At 38.1% G+C, this 23,312-nt stretch overlaps 1 protein-coding gene and 1 pseudogene across 10 annotated transcripts in view; one reads left to right on the top strand and one right to left on the bottom strand.

Moving 5' to 3' along the window:
• TSGA10 (testis specific 10) overlaps positions 1-23,312 on the top strand; it is a 105,583-nt gene that overhangs the window by 876 nt on the left and 81,395 nt on the right. For 5 of the 10 annotated variants that reach the window (XM_060309399.1, XM_030838837.2, XM_030838828.2 and 2 more), the window contains exons 2-3: positions 11,354-11,482; positions 21,149-21,364. Coding sequence is in view for 4 of the 10 variants with exons in the window: in XM_030838828.2 (XP_030694688.2) it covers positions 11,354-11,482; positions 21,149-21,364 (345 nt within the window). In the remaining 6 variants the exon portion in view is untranslated. Of the gene's footprint in view, positions 1-11,353; positions 11,483-21,148; positions 21,365-23,312 lie in introns of those variants that run through there. The other 5 variants (XM_060309397.1, XM_060309396.1, XM_030838846.2 and 2 more) reach the window with 4 other exon arrangements.
• LOC115843123 (large ribosomal subunit protein uL13 pseudogene) lies at positions 5,369-5,981 on the bottom strand (annotated as a pseudogene).

The following is a 23,312-nucleotide window of genomic DNA, read 5'->3' on the forward strand; positions in this document are numbered from 1 at the left end:
AGTACTTGAGGTTTAAATTGAATAACTGCGGCGATCAGGGAGCTGATACCTAAACACGCATAGGAATACACTTTTTTTTTTCTTTAAATAAAGTCAAGGATAGCGATTTCAGGAAACGTTACATAGATGACACAGGGTCTCTGTGTTTGTTTTCCTTTTTCCATTTAAGGCCATTATATCTCACGATATTCGTTGTTTTAAATTTCCTCTAGTGGTTTTCAAAATTTCAAGCACACTTTTTTTTTGTTTTTTCCTAACCTGTAAGGAAATAAATAGAAGAATAATCGGGTTGCAACTAGAAGAAAATAGTTTAGTTATAACTATGAAAGGAAAGGGTTACATTGCTCAGATCTGCCTCCAGGATACAACTGATTTTTGTTTGTATGTTAATTGATGAATGAGCTAAGTAAGCCATTTAGTCTTAATTAGTGGGTAGTAACTAGGAAGATACATTAATTATATATTTATTTTAAACAGTATACAGTTTAGCATTATTTAATGGCAGCTTCCAAAATAAATCTTGTTTACCTTCTGAAAAAAATCACTGCTTATGGCCCAACAGATGTAGACATTCTCTGACCTCTCTGTCTTCTTCAGGTGCTTCTTTTTCCATTTGTTTTAGGATTATTTGCTTTTTTTTTTTTTTTTTTTTTTTTGGCCGTACGCGGGCCTCTCACTGCTGTGGCCTCTCCCGTTGAGGAGCACAGGCTCTGGACGCGCAGGCCCAGCGGTCATGGCTCACGGGCCCAGCCGCTCTGCGGCATGTGGGATCTTCCCGGACCGGGGCACGAACCCGTGTCCTCTGCATCGGCAGGCTGACTCTCAACCACTGCGCCACCAGGGAAGCCCTACGATCACTTGCTTTTAAAAGTACTCCACATACAGAGGCAGTTAGAGCAGGTGTTGTTATTCATTCCCTTTTCCCATCACATGCTCCTCCTTGTTCCCTTTCATGACTTCTATGATAGCCACTTCCTTGCTTTTCCTTGTAGTTTCACCATCTTTGTATGTGACCATGCACTTCCTAGTTTGGCTTGTTTTTGAACTTTAGGTAGATGGGATTGTACTAAGTTTTCCTTTGTATTTTGCAAAGTTTGCTGTTGTAACAATGTTACTCAACATTGTTTTTACGATTGATCCTTTTTATTGCTTGTAGTTAGTTTGTTGTTTGGTGTTCCATTGTAAGAGTATACCACAATTTACCTACTGTTGGTGGACACTAGGGTTTCTATGTTTTTTGGTGAATATGAGGAACACTGCTGTGAATTTTCTTGTACACATACCCCATGATAATCTCTTGAAGTGTGCTGGTTGGTAAGGTAGTTCTGTTTGTCTTAGTTATGCTATTTATGTCAGTCTGTATTAAATTCCTTTGGTTCTGAAAAGCCTCTTGACAACAACTCTTTGACCCCCTTCTTATGTTTCCAAGAGGAACTGATAAATGATTCTTCTCCTAAGGCCATTGTTTTATGCTCCTTAAAAAGGGCAAGTTATTTCTTCACGGTACAGTCTGGATTGAAGAGAACTGAGGAGCTTTGGTTTGGATGGAGTGACTGGAGAGATTATTTCTTTTTAAGAAAGGTTAAACAAGTGACCTTACTGTTTTGTTTGAAGTGAATTTCCAAAACATATATTCACTTATTTTTTATAAATACAGAACCCACCTCAAAATTATTCATAAAATTTTATGTGGTTTTCTACATCCTTCTCTTAGTGAAGCTATTGCCTCCTACTTCAAAGTGTCTTTCAGTCTAAACTTTTGGAGACAGTTTTCTAAAAAGAAAACAAGTTGACCTTTTGTGGAACCAGATTTCAAAATCCTATATAAGATACTCCAGTATTTTCAATTATTCTATCAAAATATTCAGTAGACGTTTGTTGAGCACATATTATATTTTGCTCAGCACTGATGATACTTTTTAGCATGTGATCTCAACTCCTGTTTCACTGAAAAATTAAAATTCTGCCAGGCAGGAACTTCTTCAGATTTCTACCCCTTCTTATCTAAATCGTTACTTGACCTTGCTTTTTTCTGTCTTGTCTCAAAGGACAGTGCGCACCCTTTACCTGGGTTTTCTCTTACTAGCTTATTGGCCTTTCTCCTTTAGTTAACATTAACCCATGTCTTAGGAATCGTCATTGTGTTTATACTGGTAAGAATTTTTAACCTGGAGTACAAGAAATTTGGGGAGTTCTTGAACCCCCTGGAATTGTTTTTAAAGTTTTGTATGTGTTTGCATTTTCCTGGGGTAACGACCTAGGGCTTTTGCTTAATTCTGAAAGGGGTCCTTGATATAGAGGAAATTAAGAAGCAAGTTTTTCTCCTCTTCTGTTGGCCCTTCAACAACCCTGGTCTTTTCCCAAATTTTGTTCTTTCTTCTCACAATCATGCTTTGTAAAAGAAATCTACACTTTCTATTTCTTTTTCTTCACTACTCATTCATTTGTTCGTCCTCCTACCATTGAAACTACCTTGTTTGAATCATCAAAATTCATTATTTGGGAAATGTTTTATTGAGTACCAACTTTGTGCTGGGCACTCTTCTAGGCATTAGGGATATAACAGTGACTTGACAAGAGCCTAGATCACTTGGCGCTTACATTTGGTGGGGGGTGACGAACAATAAACAAATGAAGAAATAAGTGATATAATTTCAAATAGTGTTAAGTGTGATAACCTAATGGGCGAGTGAGTAGGAGAGAGGCTACTTTAGGTAAGAGGTTGGGGAGGATGCTCTGATATTTCAGCCAAATTGCCAAGGGTAAGAAGGAGCCATTCATGTCAAGGGCTTGGGGGTGAGAATGTTCCTGACGGAGGGAAAGCAAGGGAGGAGGCCTCAGAGTGGAATGAGATTGGCACAGTAGAGGAACAGAAAGAAAACCAATAAACCTGGGGGGTGAACAAAGAAGAGAGTAGTAGGTCTATTTAGGGAAGTGAAGGCAGGGGCCAAATCATGTAGGACCTTAAAAAGTTTGACTTTTTTTAAGAAAATTGAAATCGTATCAAGTATCTCTTCCGACCACAACGCTATCAGACTACATATCAATTACAGGAAAAAAGACTGTAAGAAATACAAACACATGGAGGCTAAACAGTGCACTACCAAATAACCAAGAGATCACTGCAGAAACCAAAGAGGAAACCAAAAAAATACCTAGAAACAAATGACAATGAAAACACAACAACCCAAAACCTATGGGAGGCAGCAAAAGCAGTTCTAAGGGGAAGTTTATAGCAATACAATCCTACCTCAAGAGACAAGAAACATCTCAAATAAACAACCTAACCTTACACCTAGAGCAATTAGAGAAAGAAGAACAAAAAAACCCCCAAAGTTAGCAGAAGGAAAGAAATCATAAAGATCAGATCAGAAATAAATGAATAAGAAATGAGGGAAACAATAGCAAAGATCAGTAAAACTAAAAGCTGGTTCTTTGAGAAGATAAACAAAATTGATAAAACATTAGCCAGACTCATCAAGAAAAAGAGGGAGAGGACTCAAATCAATAAAATTAGAAATGACAAAGGAGAAGTTACATCAGACACTGAAGAAATACAAAGCATCCTAAGAGACTACTACAAGCAACTCTATGCCAGTAAAATGGACAACCTGGAAGAAATGGACAAATTCTTAGCAAGGTATAGCCTTTTAAGACTGAACTAGGAAGAAATAGAAAATATGAACAGACCAATCACAAGTAATGAAATTGAAACTGTGATTAAAAATCTTCCAACAAACAGAAGTCTAGGACCAGATGGCTTTACAGGTGAATTCTATCAAACATTTAGAGAAGAGCTAACACCAGTCCTTCTCAAACTGTTCCAAAATATAGCAGAGGGAGGAACACTCCCAAACTCATTCTACAAGACCACCATCACCCTGATATCAAAACCAGACAAAGATGTCATAAAAAAAGAAAACTACAGGCCAATATCACTGATGAACATAGATGCAAAAGTTCACAACAAAATGCTAGCAAACAGAATCCAACAGCACATTAAAAGGTTCATACACCATGATCAAGTGGGGTTTATCCCAGGAATGCAAGGGTTCTTCAATATATGCAAATCATTCAACGTGATACACCGTATTAACAAACTGAAGGATAAAAACCATACGATAATCTCAATAGATGCAGAAAAAGCTTTTGACAAAATTCAACATCCATTTATGATAAAAACTCTGCAGAAAGTAGGCATAGAGGGAACCTATCTAAACATGTAATAAGGCCATATATGACAAACCCACAGTCAACATCATTCTCAATGGTGAAAAACTGAAAGCATTTCCTTTAAGATCAGGAACAAGACAAGGTTGCCCACTCTCACCACTGTTATTCAACATAGTTTTGGAAGTTTTAGCCACAGCAATCAAAGAAGAAAAAGAAGTAAACGGAATCCAAATTGGAAAAGAAGAAGTAAAACTGTCACTGTTTGCAGAAGACATGATACTATAAATAGAGAATCAAAAAGGTGCTACCAGAAAACTACTAGAGCTAATCAATGAGTTTGGTAGAGTAGCAGGATACAAAATTAATGCACAGAAATCTCTTGCATTCCTATAAACTAATGATGAAAAATCTGAAAAAGAAATTAAGGAAACACTCCCATTTACCATTGCAACAAAAAGATAAAATACCTAGGAATAAACCTACCTTGTGAGACAAAAGACCTGTATGCAGAAAACTATAAGACACTGATGAGAGAAATTAAAGATGATACCAACAGATGGAGAGTTATACTGTGTTCTTGGATTGGAAGAATCAACATTGTGAAAAAGACTATACTACCCAAAGCAATCTGCAGATTCAATGCAATCCCTATCAAACTACCAAAGTCATTTTTCACAGAATTAGAACAAAAAATTTCACAATTTGTATGGAAACACAAAAGACCCCAAATAGCCAGAGCAATCTTGAGAAAGAAAAACAGAGCTGGAGGAGTCAGACTCCCAGACTTCAGACTATACTACAAAGCTACAGTAATCAAGACAGTATGGTTCTGGCACAAAAACAGAAAAAGAGATCAATCGAACAGGATAGAAAGCCCAGAGATAAACCAATGCACATATGGTCACCTCATCTTTGATAAAAGAGGCAAGAGTATACAGTGGAGGAAAGACTGCCTCTTCAATAAGTGGTGCTGGGAAAACTGGACAGCTACATGTAAAAGAATGAAATTAGAACACTTCCTAACACCATACGCAAAAATAAACTCAAAATGGATTAAAGACCTAAATGTAAGGCCAGACACTATAAAACTCTTAAAGGAAAACATAGGCAGAACACTCTGACATAAATCACAGCAAGATTCTTTTTCTTCTTTTTTTTTTTTTAAATTAAGAATAAACAGTCAATTTTATTGGGCTCAGACTAAGAATCCATGGGTTTTGAGGACCTCTGTGAATTTGTCAATTTTCTTCTCTGTGTTCTTTTCGGCCTGCTTCCATAGCCTCGTGAGCTGGTTCTTTTTCCAGTAGTGGATCTTGGCCTTCTCCTTTCTCTTCTCCTCAAGGGTGGCTGTTACTGCCTGGTACTTCCAGCCAACCTGATGAGCCAGGGACCCTAGGTAGGCAAACTTCCACATAGGCTTCAGATGCACAACCTGGAGGGCGGTAGGAACCACCATCCTCTTTTTCTTGTCATAGGGTGGCAGGATCCCATCAAACACCTTGAGGCAGTTTAGAGCGGCCTGGCCTTGATTGGTCTTATGGGACAGCATGCCTTGCACTGTCTGCCAGAAGACGCAGCTGGGGGCTCAGAAGTGGTAGGGGGCTGTGGGAGGGGTTGGTGTTCATCCACTTGCAGAGGAATGCCAGGTACTTCAACTTGTTTCTATAGAAATTGCCAGAAATGTTGATGCCCTCATAGCACATAACCACCACCTTTTGACCCAGAAGCACCTGCTCGGCCATCATGGCCACCAGGCAGCCCAGGAGATGGCCTTGGCCATCGAGAACCAGGACCTGCCCCTCCGCCATCTTTGGCAGCTGCCTCCAAGATGCTTTTTGACCCACCTCCTAGAGAAATGGAAATAAAAACAAAAATAAACAAATGGGACCTAATGAAGCCTAAAAGCTTTTGCACAGCAAAGGAAAACAAAAACAAGATGAAAAGACAACCCTCAGAATGGGAGAAAATATTTGCAAATGAAGCAGCTGACAAAGGATTAATCTCCAAAATATACAAGCAGCGCAATACCAAAAAAACAAACAACCCAATCCAAAAATGGGCAGAAGACCTAAATAGACATTTTTCCAAAGAAGAAATACAGATTGCCAACAAACACATGAAAAGATGCTCAACATCACTAATCATTAGAGAAATGCAAATCAGAACTACAGTGATGTATCACCTCACACTGGTCAGAATGGCCATCATCAAGAAACCTACAAAAAATAAATGCTGGAGAGGGTGTGGAGAAAAGGGAACCACCGTCTTGCAGTGTTGGTGGGAATGTAAATTGATACAGCCACTATGGAGAACAGTATGGAGGTTCCTTGAAAAACTAAAAATAGAACTACCATATGACCCAGCAATCCCACTACTGGGTATATACCCTGAGAAAACCATAATTCAAAAGAGTCATGTACCACAACATTCATTACAGTACTACTTACAATAGCCAGGACATGGAAGCAACCCAAGTGTCCATCGACAGATGAATGGATAAAGAAGATGTGGCACATATATACAGTGGAATATTACTCAGCCATAAAAAGAAACAAAATTGAGTTATTTGTAGTAAAGTGGATGGACCTAGAGACTGTCATACAGAGTGAAGTAAGTCAGAAAGAGAAAAACAAATACCGTATGCTAACACATATATATGGAACCTAAAAAAAAAAAATGGTTTTGATGAACCTAGGGGCAGGACAGGAATAACTACGCAGACATAAAGAATGGACTTGAGGATGCGGGGACGGGGAAGGGTAAGCTGAGATGAAGTGAGTGGCATGGACATATATACACTACCAAATGAAAAATAGATAGCTACTGGGAAGCAGCTGCATAGCACAGGGAGATCAGCTTGGTGTTTTGTGATCACCTAGAGAGGTGGGATAAGGAGGGTGGGAGGGAGAAGCAAAAGGGAGGGGATATGAGGATATACGTATGCATATAGCTGATTCACTTTGTTATACAGCAGAAACTAACACAACGCTGTAAAGCAATTATACTCCAATAAAGATGTTAAAGGAAAAAAGAAAAAAAATATATGAGCTACCTTTGTAGGCTAGAGATTAAAGTAAAAAAAAAAGTTTGACTTTTATTCTGATTTCAGTGGGAAGCCATTGGAGTGTTTTGAGCAGGATCTCATTATTTTAAAATGATTGTTTTGATTTCAGTTTGGAAAACAGGTTGCAGGGAGCAGCAGTAGAAGGAAAAAGACCAGTTAGGAGACAATTGCAGTAATCCATGTGGGAGATGATGGTGACTTGAACCAAGTAGGTGATAATAAAAGTGTACAGAAGTGGATGATGGATTGGGGATATATTTTGGAGGTAGATCCAAAGGGCTTGTTGATGGATTTGATGAGGTTCAGGAAAAGAGGAAACAAAGACAACGCCTTGGCTTTTGACTTTGATCACTGCACAAATGACAGTGCCATGTGACATGGGAAAGACTGGGAAGGAACATGGTGGAGGCAGGGTTGAGAGTAGAAGTGCAGGTGGGGGAATTGAGGTCTGGTTTGTTTTTTGTTTTGTGGTACGCGGGCCTCTCACTGTTGTGGCCTCTCCCATTGCGGAGCACAGGCTCTGGACGCGTAGGCTCAGCGGCCATGGCTCACGGGCCCAGCCGCTCCGCAGCATGTGGGATCCTCCTGGACCGGGGCACGAACCCGTGTCCCCTGCATTGGCAGGTGGACTCTCAACCACTGTGCCACCAGGGAAGCCCAAGAGGTCTGTTTTAACATGTTAAGTTGTGATGGCTTTGGACATCCAATAAACAATATAATGTGTTAAGTGCTCCAGTATGGATATGTTCATAGTTTGGAGGGAACATGGAAAATATATGCTAAGTCTTTGGGGGGAAGTAGAAGTCAGAAATACTTTTTTGTAGTCCTGTATTCCCTTAGCATACATGTATGTGGCACGAATCATACTGTACTGTAATTTCTGATTTGTTTTGGACTTCCCTAGATTCATTGAGGCTTGAAATTGTAAGTTTTTTGTTTTAATTTAATTTAATTTAATTTATTTTATATTGGCTGCATTGGGTCTTTGTTGCTGCACGCGGGCTTTTCTCTGGTTGCGGTGAGTGGGGGCTACTCTTCATTGCGGTGCGCAGGCTTCTTGTTGTGGTGGCTTCTCTTGTTGGGAGCATGGGCTCTACGTGTGCAGGCTTCAGTAGTTGTGGCACACGGGCTCAGTAGTTGTGGCTCGTGGGCTCTAGAATGCAGACTCAGTAGTTGTGGCGCACGGGCTTAGTTGCTCCGCAGCATGTGGGATCTTCCTGGACCAGGGCTCGAACCTGTGTCTCCTGCATTGGCAGGTGGATTCTTAACCACTGTGCCACCAGGGAAGCCCCTTGAAATTGTAAGTTTTTATTTGTTTTCTATCTTTCTAGCTTCCCAATCTAATATTGGTTCATCCTTATCCTAACTGTTTATAAATTTGTTTGGTAAGTGAATAAATGTTACAATCTGATAGTATGAACTGAAACAGTGATAGTAGTGATGGAAGAAATGTGTTTGAGAGAGATTTTAGTGAAAAGATCAGTAGGACATGACGGCCAATTAAATAAGTTGAGTCAGTGAGAGGAATTAGTAATAATAGTAATTGTAAATAATAATAATATATATAGCAGTTATTATTTATTGCCAGGCACTGTTCTAAGTGCTTTACATATAATAACTCATTTAATCCTCACAACAACTCTATGAGGCAAGTACTGTTTTCATCTCTATTTTAGAGATGAGGAAGCCATGGCCAGAGAAGTAACTTGCCTGTGGTCACGCAGCTAAGAAGGGGCAGAACAGGCATTATGAACGGAAGCAGTCTGAGGCTAAAGAACATGCTCTTAACCACTGTGCTGTGTTGGTTCCCCGTTGAGAATGACTGTGATTCTAGCTTGGGTGTTTATGATGACAATTTGCTGCTTACAAAGTACTTCACTTGTGTTCTCTGAGATCTGTACAGGAACACAAGTTCCATTCAAAGCTCCATCTAGAGATCACTGGAAGGTGGAAGATATTCAGGTAGCCTGAGGTGGAGAAACTGGCATGCCAGGCATGGGCATTTCAGATACACTGATTTCTCTCCCTTTTTATTGCCTCCAAAGTTAGTGTAGGGAAAGTCGCAGCTCTAATATGATGGCTCACAATTGTCAGGTAGACTCTTGGTCTCTTTATACTTCTGATTTCTAGACTAGACTGATAGTAAACGTGACTGTTCATTTTACCAAAAAGAAGAGGGAAGGTTCCATTTTATCTGCTTTAGTACACTGCTTCATTATCAACCTCTACAAATTTGTATTGACACCTTCCTGTTAGCCAAAGAACTGTGCAGATTCATGGAATACAGAGAGCTCTAGGATATTATTTGTTAAGATTCTAATAACTGTGTGAGGAAGACATAGCCAGAAAAAGTAAATAGCTACATAAATTGTTCTATTACCAAGATATTTGGATGTCTCAATGAAGAGGTGATCACCGTTCGATGGAGAAGACAGAGAAAACCTCCTAGAGAATATGGAATTCAAGCTGAGCCTTAGAAGTGTCTTTACTTCAGTGGAGAAAAGAGTGAGGGCAAAGCTCATGAACAAAAGATAATATGTTTCTGAATGTATGTATAAAGAAGGTGTAGAATAGTTTGTCTTTAATAGAGGGGTTCTTGGAGGTGTCAAGTAGGAGGTAAATTTGAAGAAGTAGGAAGGGACCAGATTATGAAGAACTGTATGCTAGGCAGGTTTAGATTTTAGGTCCTTGCTATGCAAGGTATAGTCTGTGTGCTAGCCAAATAGGGATCGCTGAGCAGCTTTTTAGAAATGCAGTATTTCAGACCTACTGTGAGTAATAATCTCATTTTAACAAGATTCCCAAATGATTCGTATGTTTACTAAAATTTGAAAAGTACTGCTATAGTGAGGAGTCATTTGATTCAGTTATACTTAGTCACATGTTTATAACTAGGAACACATTTTTCAACAGAAACTATGTAAGAAATGGTAGTTAGGATTTCAGCCTAACCCATAAAGGCCTAAAACGATTCATAGTTAGAAATGCTGTGTGAGATCTAATGCTGAAGTTCCAGGAGAGGCAGGAACTGCTGGACTGGAGAACAGAAAAAGCAGATTTGTGTCTTGTTTAGGGAAAGGGGAAAAGGGAAATAAACCTGTCGGACTGCTAAGGGCTGGATTGTACAGGGCGTTAACACAAGGTCAGTGATCCTGAGCCTTAATTTCCCAAGCACTAGATTTTGGAGCATAGCATCTGTGTTGCTTTGCTTGTAGCAAATTCTCTCTTAACGTAATGGTAGCCTTGATTCAGAGAAAGAAAAATTATTTCCTTAAATTATACAGTTTCTAAGATACATAGTCAAGTAAAAAAAGCACAGTGAAGAGTAGTATGTGTAGTATGCTAAAGTGAGAAATCTTTTAACACTGCTATTTTGCACATGTGCAAATATGTATGTAGAAAAATTCTGAGAAATGGAATTATTTGTAAAGAAGCTATGTGCATTTGTAATGTTGCTAGATTTACCCAGTGGTTCTCCATAAATACTGTGTCAATTTACACTGCCACAGAATGCTAATTTATATATCCAACTTTATGATTTTGCCAATGTGATGGTTAAAAAATGGTATCCCAGTGTTGTTTTAATTTGTATTCCTCCAAATGGTGAGATTGAATATCTTTAAATCTATTTAAAAGCCATTTCTGTGAAATATCCATATTCTTGGCCAATTTTTATATTAGGGTATTTCTTTTCCTTTTTTTAATTATAGGAATTATTTATATATTAGGGAAATTAGCCCTTTGTGATATGGGTAGCAAACCTTTTTGTTAATATACAAAAATAACAATAAACAGGTAGCTAGTGAACATCATAGCCCTGGAAGTAGACTACTTAATTTGCTGCTGACCCATACTCCCTTAGATAGAGTGGAGTATGTCTTTTTTGAAAAGCATGTTCAATACTATAGTTTCATATTTGGAAAACACACAGAAGAAGTTTTATAATATAAAGTTTTAAGAAAGTAAATGTTGATGAAGTCCTTTTAGCTGGTGGAACAGGTTAAAAACAATTTTTTAATTGAATGTTGTTAATTTTCAAAATTATGGTTGTTGTGGGAAATCACAAAGCTGTTTTAAACCTGACTGTCTCTATATTATTCCCATTCCTTCCACTAGGTTACCACCAAAGAACATGCTTTTGATCTAGGGGCTCCAGTTTCTGAAGCTGAAAAACACCAGAATATTCTCCAGCTAGAACAAGAAGTGAGAAATCAAGACAAATTCATTTCTTCACTGAAGTTACAGGTTACATTTAATTTCTCTGCATATTTCCCTAAATTAATTTGGGATGGGGGCCTATATTAAAATAAGATAGAGAATAAATACCAATTCAGTGCTCATTTAAATTGTATGGGTCTAAAATCATTCCATTTTTATCTTAACCATTTTGAAACACATAGATTCAGAGTTAGTGAGTGAAAACTATATCCCAGGTGTTGTATCAGATGCTTTCAAGTACATAATCTTACCTAATCATCCCAACTTTGTGAAATTGTGATGTTATTTCCATTTTACCAATGTGGAAGCCCAAGTTCCAAGAGGCTAAAGAATTATGATATTTGACTAATGAGTGACAGAGCTAGGATTTCTCTGAACTCCCACGTTAGCTAAAATTTGAATCCAGTTCTCTGAACTCCCAAGTTCATTATTGTTTCTGTTCTCCTGGTGTCTGACCTGTGGTATAGCTATTAATAAAGGCTATTAAAAGAAACTTCCTCTTCTAGGAAAATGGAGTAGACTTACTTTTCCTTACTCTTCCCACTAAGTACAGCTAAAAACCCTGAATATTATGTATAAAACAAGCATAAGAACACTCTGAAAGGTGGGAAGAAGGAAGACTGGCTAGAGACCTCAGCACACAATGAATGTTAGGACATGTTAGGGAGTTCCTGGTTTTTCTTTTTGTTCCATATATCCCAGGCAGAGTACTGGAAAAACTGGCAACCAGAAATCATGGGTGCAGATTTATAAAGGTCTCAGAAAAGCCATCCCTTTCTAGCTGAAGGACTAGGAATTGGGCAATCTAGCAAGGCAGATTACTCTTAGACAAGAACTGCCCATTTTAAGCAGACACCAGGGAAAAAAACTAGCTCCATTCCTGCCAGCAAAGCCTAAGAGCCCAGACACCCACCCTTCTCATGCTATAACAAAGAACCCCATCCTTCCCTCATCCCCCTACCCTGCCCCACAAGGCCCCCATCCCACCAGGGTGGTATCAAAGAAGGCTGAGTGGGGAACCAAGACTTTTGTGTCATTCAGGAAGTAAGGAAGTCCCCAACCCCATATTGTCAGCAGAGACCACATGGGGAGCCAAGAAGTCCACTGCCACCTGGTAGTAAGAGGTGCCCCATTTCCTCTTTGCTGGGATGATATCAGAAGAGACCTAATGCGGAGTCAGAACCTTTACCACCCTCCAACAGTAACAAGTCCACCCACCCACAGTGGCAGTGGAGGATACATGGGAGCGGTAATAAGGAGCCTCCATTCTTCCAGCTCTGGTGATATCAGCAGAGGCCTGGTGGGTAGCCCGAAGTCCCATCCCTGCCTAGCCGTAACGAGGAGCCCCACCCTTCCCAGGTGTCAAAGGAGGCCTAGTGGAGAAATTGGGCTTTTACTCCCATCCAACAGTAACAAGGCAGTGTCCCCCTTTTCTTGCTGGAGCGGTGTCACAGGAAGCCTACTGAAAGATAAGAGTCAGTGTCTTAGACTATGAGGTCTCAATTAAAAAAAAGGAAAAAACACTCCTCATCCCAAAAATCAGGAAGATTTCAACCTCTATGAGAAAAGACAATCAAGAGATGCCAACACAGAGATGAATCAAATATGACAATTATCTGACAAGGATTTTAAATTAGCCATCATATAAATGCTTCAACAAGTAATTTTGAGCATGCTTGAAACAAACAGATAAAGTACAGCCAAGTGGAATTTTGGTAGCAAACAGGCTGTTCGAAATAAAAGATATAAAGTAGAGGCAAGTGGAATTTTGGTAGCAAACAAGCTGTTCTTCAGTAGGTGAATAGAATAAACAAACTGTGGTATATAATAGAATATCATTCACTGATTAAAAGACATGAGCTATCAAGCCATAAAAAGACATGAAGGAACCTTGAAAGGATATTGTGAGGTGAAAAAAGCCAATCTGAAAAGGTTACATGCTCTGTGATTCCAACTATACGACCTTCTGGGAAAGACAAAACATAGAGACATTAGAAGATCACTGGTTGCCAGGGATTTGGAGGGAGGAAGCGGTGAAGGGAGCACAGGGGATTTTTAGGGCAGTGAAACTATCCTGTATACAGTAATGATGGATACATGTCACTGTACATTTGTAAAAAGCCACAGAATCAACAACCCTAAGAGTGAACCCTAATTAAACTCTGGATTTTAGTTAATAATAATGTATAATGTTGGCTCATCAATTGTGACCAATGTACCACACTAAAACAAGATGTAAATAAGGGGAAACTGGGGTGAGTTGGAGGGGGGAGAAGGGGTATGTGGGAACTCTCTGTACTTACTGCTCAATTTTTCTGTAAACCTAAAACTGCTCTAAAAAAAAGTAAGTTCTATTAAAAAATACATGGGAGAAAAGACTTCCAAATTATGTATCTGATAAGGGATTAATATCCAGAATATATAAAGAAATCCTATAACTCAACAACAAAAAACCCCAAAACAACGCAATTCAAAAATGGCAAAAAACTTGAATAGATGTTTCTCCAGAGAAGATATACAGATGGCCAATAAACATGAAAAGATGCTCAACATCACCAGTCATTAAGGAAATGCAAATCAAAACCACAATGAGATATCACTTCACACCAATCAGGACCACTATTATCAAAAAGCAGAAAATAACAAGTGTTGGTGAGGATGTGGAGAATCTGGAGCTCTTGTGCATTGCTAATGTAAAATGGTTTAAGCACAGTACAAAATTTTGGCAATTCCTCAAAAAGTTAAGTATAGAATTACCATGTGATCCAGCTATTCCACTCCTAGGAATATCCCCCAAAGATTAAAAGCAGGGACTCAAACAGATACTTGTACACCAATGTTCATAACAGCATTATTTATGATAGCCAAGAGGTGGAAACAACTCAGATTCCATCGATAGATGAATGGATAAACAAAATGGGGTACGTACAAACAATGGAACATTATTCAACCTTAATTCTGAAAGGAGACTACAAGATGGAAGAGCCCTGAAAACAGTGTGCTAATTGAAATAAGCCAGGCACAGAAGGACAAATATTGTATGATTCCACTTATATGAGGTAGGAAAATTCATAGATAATTATTTAATGGGTACAGAGTTTCAGTTTGTGATGATGAAAAAGTTCTGGAAATGGATATGGGATGGTTGCACAATGTTGTGAATGTACTTAATGCCATTGAATTTTACATTTAAAAATGGTTAGAGTGGTAAATTTTATGATGTTCTATTTTACCACAATAAAAAAGTTTAAAAAAATACAGTAACTGAGATTAAAAACTCAGTGTTCTCAAACAAAAACATGAAGAGGAGGAGAAAAGAATGAATCAGTGAACATGAAGATAGAAATAAAGAAATTACCTGATCTGAACAATAGAGAGAAAATAGATTGAAAAAATGTGAACAGAGGCTCAGGGACAGGTGGGAATATAACAAAAGATCTACATTTGGATTGTTGGAGTCCCAGAAAGAGAGGTAAGAGAAGGTGGGGCTGAAAAAATATTCAAAGAAATAATGGCTACATAGTCCCCAAATTTGGCAAAAGACATAAACAAATGAAAGAAGGTGAGTGAAAAGCTACCAGGAGTCTCCCAAAGAAATCTACACTGAGACACTTCATATTCAAACTGAAAACTAAAGACAAAAAAAATCCTGAAAGAAACAATTCATTATTTATAGGGGAGCACCAATTCAAATGGCAGCAGGTCTGGAAATGAGATCAGAAGGAAGTGGCACAACATTTTTCAAGTGTTGGAAGAAAAGAACTGTCAACCCAGTGCATATTCTGTATTTAGAAAAGTATGAAGGGAAAAGTAAGAAATGAAGGGAAAATTAAGATATTCTCAGATGAAGAAAACTGAGAATTTGTTGCCAGCAAAGCTACCCTAAAAGAATATCTAAAGGAATTTCTCTAACAAGGAAGGAAGTGGTAAAAGGAGTAGTCTTGGAAGAATAGGAAGGAAGGAGGAACAACATATAGAGCAAAAATATGGGTAAACGTGATCGAATTTCCTTTTCTACTTTTCTAAATTATGTTTGTCGAATGTAGTTCTCAGTGCATGTAGAGGAAATATTTAAGAATCATTTTATTAATAAAGGAGGGTAGAGGGACGTAAAGGGAGGTAAGGTCTCTGCACTTCACTTGAACTGGTAAACTGTAGGCTGTGATAACTTATGAACATATAATGAAACACCTAGAGCAACCACTAAAAATCTGTAAAAAGAGTTATACTCAGAATTGCTATGGATGCCTCAAACTGGAATTCTAAAAAATGTTCAAGAAACCCAGAGGAAAGTGGGTAAAACAAAACAGAAAGAAAAATTAAAAAAAAAAACACAACAGAAAACAACAGAAAAGTCACACTTGAATCTTAACATAAAAGTAAGTACATTAAATATATGTAATCTAAATACACCAATTAGAAGCTAGAAATTGGCAGAGTGGATTAAAAAACCATGACCTAGCATTATGCTGTCTATAAGAAATTCACTTCAAATATAATGATATAGCTAGGTTGAAAGGCATTCAGACCCAAATGAAGAAATAAAACTATCCCTGTTTATAGATGACATGATCTTCTTCCTGGAAAATCTCATACCATCTACAGTGTAAAAACTAGAACTAATAAATGAGTTCAAAAGGTCAGAATACAACACAAACATACTGTATTTTTGTTTTAAATGTATTTATTTATTTATTTTTTGGCTGCGTTGGATCTTTGTTGCTGTGCGCAGGCTTTCTCTAGTTGTGGTGAGCGGGGGCTATTCTTCGTTGCGGTGCACGGGCTTCTCATTGCAGTGGCTTCTCTTGTTGCAGAGCACGGGCTCTAGGTGCCTGGGCTTCAGGAGTTGTGGCTTGCGGGCTCTGGAGCACAGGCTCAGTAGTTGTGGCACACAGGCTTAGTTGCTCCGCGGCATGTGGGATCTTCCCGGATCAGGGCTCGAACCCGTGTCCCCTGCACTGGCAGGCGGATTCTTAACCACTGCACCACCAGGGAAGCCCTGTATTTTTGTATATTATCAATTAACCTGTGGAAATCTAAATTAAAAATTACATGCCATTTCAGTCACTCAAATAGAAAATGGAATCCTTAGATGTAAATCTAACAAAATAAGTATGAACTCACATTCTGAAAACTACAAAATGCTAATAAGAGAAATCTAAGAAGATCGAAACAAATATTCAGGGATTGGTAGCCTCAACATAGTAAGATATCAATTCTCTCCAAATCTATATCCAAGTTTAATACGATTCCCATCAAAATCCCAGCAAAGAACAATTTTGAAAAAGACCAAAGTGGAAAGAGTCATTCTCCTTGATTTAAAAACTTAATATACAGCTACAGTAATCATGACTGTATGGTATTGCTAGAGGGACAGACATAGATCAGTGATACAGAATAGAGAATCCAGAAATAGCCTTACACGAATACAGCCAAATGATTTTTGACAGAGGTGCAAATGCAATCTGATGAAGAAAGGTAGTCTTTTCAACAAAATGTGCTGGAGCAATTTGATATCTTTTAGGAACAAAAATGAGCCTAGACCTAAACCTCATACCTTATACAAAAATTAACTCAGAATAGATCATAGATTTAAATGTAAAACATAAAACTATGAAAGTTTGAAAAGGTAACATAGGAACAAATCTTCAGGACCTTGGGCTTGCTGAAGAGTTCTTAGACATGACAGCAAAAGTGTGATTCATAAAAGAGAAAATTGATAATTTGAATTTCGTCAAGATTTAAGTCTTTTGCTTTGTGAAAGACCCTGTTAATAGGATGAAAAGACAAGCTACAACCCCTGTTTCTGTCAAAGGAATCGTATCTAGAACATGTGGAGAACTCTCACAACTCAACAGTAAAAAGCAAACAATCCAGTTAGAAAATGAACAAAGAATATAAAGACATATGTCACAGGAGGATGTATTGTTGACAAATAAAAAGATGTTCATCTTTTCTAAACATCAGGGAAATACAAATTAAGACCATGATGAGATAACAATGCACACTGTTAAGGAACAGTTAAAATAAAAAATAGTCATGATACCAAATGCTGGCAAGGATGAGGAGAAACTGGATCACTGATACATTCCTGGTGGGAATGGGGAATGGTACAGCTACTCTGGAAAATAGTTTAGTTCTTAAAAAACTAAACATACATTTACCATACAGCCCAGCAATTGCACTCTTGGGAATTTATTCCAGAGAAATGAAAACTATGTCCACTCAAAAACCTGTATACAGTTATACAGTTGTTCATAGCAGCTTTATTTGTTATAGTTCCAAATTGGAAACATCTAAAACTTCCCTTAATTGGTGAATTATTAAACAAACCGTGGTAATCCATACCATGAAATATTATTCAGCAATAAGAAGGAATGAACTGTTGATCCACTTAACAACTTAGATGTCAGGGGCACTGTGCTGAGTGAAAAAGCCACCGTCAACAGATAGCATACTGTGATCTCTATCACATGATTCTATTTATGTAACATTCTCAAAATGGCAAAATTATTATAGAGATCAGTGGTTGCTAAGAGTTATGGGTGGGGAGGGATGGCTGTGACTATACAGGAGTAACGGGAGGGTGATCTTTGTGGTGATGGAATAGTTCTGTGTCTTATTGAGGTGGTAGTTACAGCATTTTACACGTGATAAAATGGTATAGAACAATAGGCACACGTACCAATGTCAAATCTCTGGGTTTGATATTTTACTGTAATTTAAGATGTAACTGTTTGGGGAAACCAGGTTAAAGGCACATGAACCTCTGTACTATGTTTGCAACTTCCTGTGAACCTTTAGTTATTTCAAAATAAAAAGTTTTTTTTTTTGGCAAGTTTTTTTTTTAATAAAAGCTACTTTTTGAGTACCTATTGTCTGCCAAAAATTTTACTTGAACTTTTATATCTCTCTAACTACACCCTGAAAATTGTAGGTATTCTCTCCATTTAACAGATGAAACTCAAGAAGCTTCCATTTATTTTTTTCTGAAGTCAGATGCATCTCTTAGGATCAAGAAAATATGGTAAATTGTCTGAGGTTAAGTGACTGGTGAGGAACTGCAGCAGGATTTAAACCTGTCTGCCTCAGTCCAAAGCCCACATCCTTTGTAACTTCCTCTTCTAAAGTACTTGTGTCTTGGAATTAAGTAAAAGTGGGGCTTGATGTCAAGGTGAGGGAAGTGTTCATTTATTTATTTATAATGTATTTGTTTTATTCATTTAATAATTGAGCATCATGTGCTAGATATATAATAAATGATACAGAAAGGAGAGGTATGTTGATACAGAAATTAGAGACATGATCCCTTTAAAGTCGCTTAGAACTTACTGGAAGGGACAGGGAAACAAATGATTATAACACATCTTATAAAATACTAAGATAAAAATATATAAGAAGCTGTATGGGAGCCCAGAGAGGAAAAGCATGTAACCTTTCCTGGTGGGAGGTCAGGAAACATTTTTAGCATGTTCTTGTTGCTCAGAGACGTGGCCCTGTTGAAGCCATGAACAAAGACAAAAAGATAGATAAATTGAAGTTTGTTTATCCCTATAGTTAAAAAAAAAATGCTAGTAATGAAAAGAGGTAATAAGAGTGCGGGAAAGTAAAGAAACAGTGAAAGCATGGATAAGCAGAGCAAACAGGAAATCATTGCATGGTTTCTGTACTAGTTGCTAGAGGTGAGCTGCAGATTTCTTTAAAATTACTACAGGCAAAAGCAACAAGGAAATTGTAAAGTAATTCACGGTACAAAGAATAAAAACAAACCAGGTATACAAAAGAAGCACATGTTTTTCTGAAATTGAGACCTGAGCAAAGTTTTCCCTGAGGATTCTTTTTTTTTTTTGTGGTACGCGGGCCTCTCACTGTTGTGGCCTCTCCCGCTGCGGAGCACAGGCTCCAGACGCTCAGACTCAGCAGCCATGGCTCACAGGCCTAGCCGCTCCGCGGCATGTGGGATCCTCCTGGACCGGGGCACGAACCCGTGTCCCCTGCATCAGCAGGCGGACTCTCAACCACTGCGCCACCAGGGAAGCCCCCTGAGGATTCTTATAGAGAGGGTTCTGTGATATAGTATATAACATTTTCAATAAATTTCCTAACAGGTTTTAAAATGAGTTTAGCAAGTTTCTTACAGCATGTCTAGAGCTTAGGTGTATATTGGAGATGGTGGAGAGGGCTTGGACAGGGCAGTAGGCCTGGGACCACAAATGGTATTTGTTCATCTTATTCTCAGTGTAATGAAGCACCATAAGGCTACAGGAATTACTTCAAATTTGCATTTTCAAAGAATTTTTAGCTGTAGTTGGGAGAATGCCAAAAAAGAAGAGAGTAAGAGGTATTGCTGAAATTCAGCCTGGTTGTGATAAAAGGCTCAACTACAGAAATAAGTGCATTTACAGTTTGCCTTTTTGCTTTTTAAAAAATTCTTCAAGTTTTTTTTTTTGTCTCCTGGTTTTGACAATTTACTCTTTTCCTGTAAATCTCACAAGTTAGTGTGCCTTACAAAATACCAAAGTGAGAATTGGATTAAAATAATGGCTTTTATTGTGCTTCTTGAGTATAATAAATGTCATTGTGGTATAGTTAGTTATATATAATTCATGACCTTTAGGATATTTCTTTATATAGTGACAAATAATAAAGTTTATATTTTTAAAGAAAACTTTGTTGATTTTGATGGTTTGGAAAGAGCTCTCTCTAGTTACTTGAAAAGGGCAAGGTTACAGCAAAAATAATGTTAGAACTAAGAATAACGTTACCTAAGAGATTTAGCAATTTTAGATGCTCTTTAAAGACCAAGACTGTTTTTTTCTTCTGTCTTTTCACATCTTGCACACACAGTGCCTTGAATATAGTAGGTGCTCAATAAATATTTGTTAAATATACAGTGAGAGACAAATCCTGTGGAAAAGGGCTTTGTGCCACCCCTTTATCTCAGATATTTCTCTTACGGCACTTAACATACTGTATATGTATTTCCACAAGTAAACAATACATTCTCTGAGGCAGATAGCTAACCTGTCTTTGTATCTGTTGAATTTAACATAGTTCTTGACATATTATCATTATTCAATTGGTATAACATATCTTTTTTCCTTTAAAGGCATTTGGATACCTTCGTGATAGAAAAGGCCCTTTTCTTCATCCATTGATGGTTTGATAGTGGGCTAAGAAAGAAAGCTGTGGTCCTCCACATAAGTCAGCAAATACTTGATTGATTTGGTATTTAGCTTAGTCAAGTAAGTTACTGATATGTTCAAAGGACTTTTCTAAAGAGTTAACATATTTTGATGACAGTAGTTAGAAACTTAATTCTAAAGAATGCCTAATTGATGATATTAATTATTTAAATTATTTCGAGACTGGTTTCTTTTCTGCAGATATAAATATTTGGCAATTTTTCTAATAGTTTTGTTAAATATCAACACTAAGTGGTTTTTTTTGTTAAGCTGTAAATTGTTTTGAGAATTATAGCTATAAACCTTTAAATTTTCACTTAGTATATTTTTTTCAGATAGGTAACACAGTCACATGGTACAAAATTCAGAAAGTAAAAAAAGATATATAGTTAAGTCTCCTTGCCAGGGAAGCAAACCTCCCTTCCTGAATCTAGTCACCTAGTTGTTCTCCTCAGAGAGAAGCTAAGGAAATAGTTTAATTTGATTATTTTCTTTCTACTTGTAACAGATTGAAGATCTCAAACAGACAAATCATGGCTTGGAAGAATGTGTTAGGAAACTCTTGGACGGTAAGGAGGTGGTAAGCAGTCAAGTAGAGGATTTAACCAGCCACAATGAGCATCTTTGTCAAGAACTGATTAAAATTGACCAACTAACAGAGCAACTAGAAAAAGAGAAAAAGTTTGTGGTGGATACTGCCAACAAGGAACTTGAAGAAGCAAAGGTATTAGATTGATCACTGATCAGGTTTTTTTTTTTAATTGAGGTATAATTGACATATAACATTATATTAGTGTACAACTAGTGTACGATTATATTCAGGTGTACAACATAATGATTCAATATTTGTATGTATTGTGAAATGATCACCACAAGTCTAGGTAACATCCAACTACTGATCAGGATTTTAATTCTACTTTAAACATATAGTTATTAATGCAGTGGAAAAAGTGGCATTCTCATTTACATCATTTGAAAGTTTTTTAGATTTGACATTGTAATTAAATGTCTATTCTAAGGATTAAATTGTTTTGTGTTTCACATTTTATTTCTTTTAAAAATTTTTACTCAAAAATTTTCCTAAGTAATATGTAGTCATAGTAAAAACTCAAAGCAATGGGAATGTTCTGTATATAGAACATTTCTCTTTCTCTCTAATCCTTTTTTCCTCTGCAGAGGTATCTACCAACAAGTATATATATGTATATTTCCATTCTTCTTTTCTGTTTTCACACATACACAATTTATTTCACACTTTAAAAAAAGGTGGGTTTTTTTTAACCAAAGCTTTTAAATTTCTATGTAGTCAAATTTGTCAATCTTTACTGAATTCTGAGTTTTGATCTTTTATTTTTTGAGGTCCCACCCCCTTTTAAAACATTTGAATGAGACATCCCTGGTGGCGCAGTGGTTAAAAATCCACCTGCCAGTGCAGGGGACACAGGTTTGATCCCTGGCCCGGGAAGATCCCATATGCTGCAGAGCAACTAAGCCCGTGTGTCACAACTACTGAGCCTGCGCTCTAGAGCCCACGAGCCACAACTACTGAGCCCGTGTGCCTCAACTACTGAAGCCCTCGGGCCTAGAGCCCATGCTCCACAAGAGAAGCCACTGCACTGAGAAGCCTGCACACCACAATGAAGAATAGCCCCTGCTCACCGCAACTAGAGAAAGCCCACACGCGCAGCAACAAAGACCCAATGCAGCAAAAATAAATAAAATAAATAAAAATTTAAAAATATATATTTGAATAGACTTTATTACTTTAGAGCAGTTTTAGGTTCATAACAACGTGAAGCAGAAGGTAACAGAGATTTCCCATATACTCCCTGCCCCCACACATGCCTAGTCTCCCCCATTATCCACAATCCCCCACCAAAGTGGCACATTTGTTACATTTTATGATAAAGAATTGACATATTGGGACTTCTTGGTGGCACAGTGGTTAAGAATCCGCCTGCCAATGCAGGGGACACAGGTTCAAGCCCTGGTCTGGGAAGATCCCACATGCTGCGGAGCAACTAAGCCCATGCATCACAACTACTGAGCCTGCACTCTAGAGCCTGCAAGCCACAACTACTGAGCCCATGTGCCACAACTACTGAAGCCTGTGTGCCTAGAGCCGATGCTCCACAACAAAAGAAGCCACTGCAATGAGAAGCCCGCTCACCACAACAAAGAGTAGCCCCCGCTCGCCACAACTAGAGAAAGCCCGTGCACAGCAACGAAGACCCAATGCAGCCAAAAATAAATAAATAAATAGATAAATAAATTTATTAAAAAAAAGAATTGACATATCATGATCACCCAGAGTCCATAGTTTACATTAGGGTTCACTCTTGATGTTGTACATGCTATGGATTTGAACAAATGTAAAATGACATGTACCTACCATTATAGTATCAGAGTAATTTCACTGCCCTAAAAACCCTCTATCTCCACCTAAGGTTTTTTTTTTGGGGGGGGATACGTGGGCCTCTCACTGTTGTGACCTCTCCCGTTGCGGACCACAGGCTCCGGATGCGCAGGCTCAGCAGCCACGGCTCGCGGGCCCAGGCGCTCTGCGGCATGTGGGATATTCCCGGACCGGGGCTTGAACCCGTGTCCCCTGCATCGGCAGGCGGACTCTCAACCACTGCGCCACCAGGGAAGCCCTCTCCACCTAGTTTTGA

The sequence above is a fragment of the Globicephala melas genome, chromosome 12 (genome assembly GCF_963455315.2).
Source record: "Globicephala melas chromosome 12, mGloMel1.2, whole genome shotgun sequence".
Taxonomy (NCBI): Eukaryota; Metazoa; Chordata; class Mammalia; order Artiodactyla; family Delphinidae; genus Globicephala; species Globicephala melas.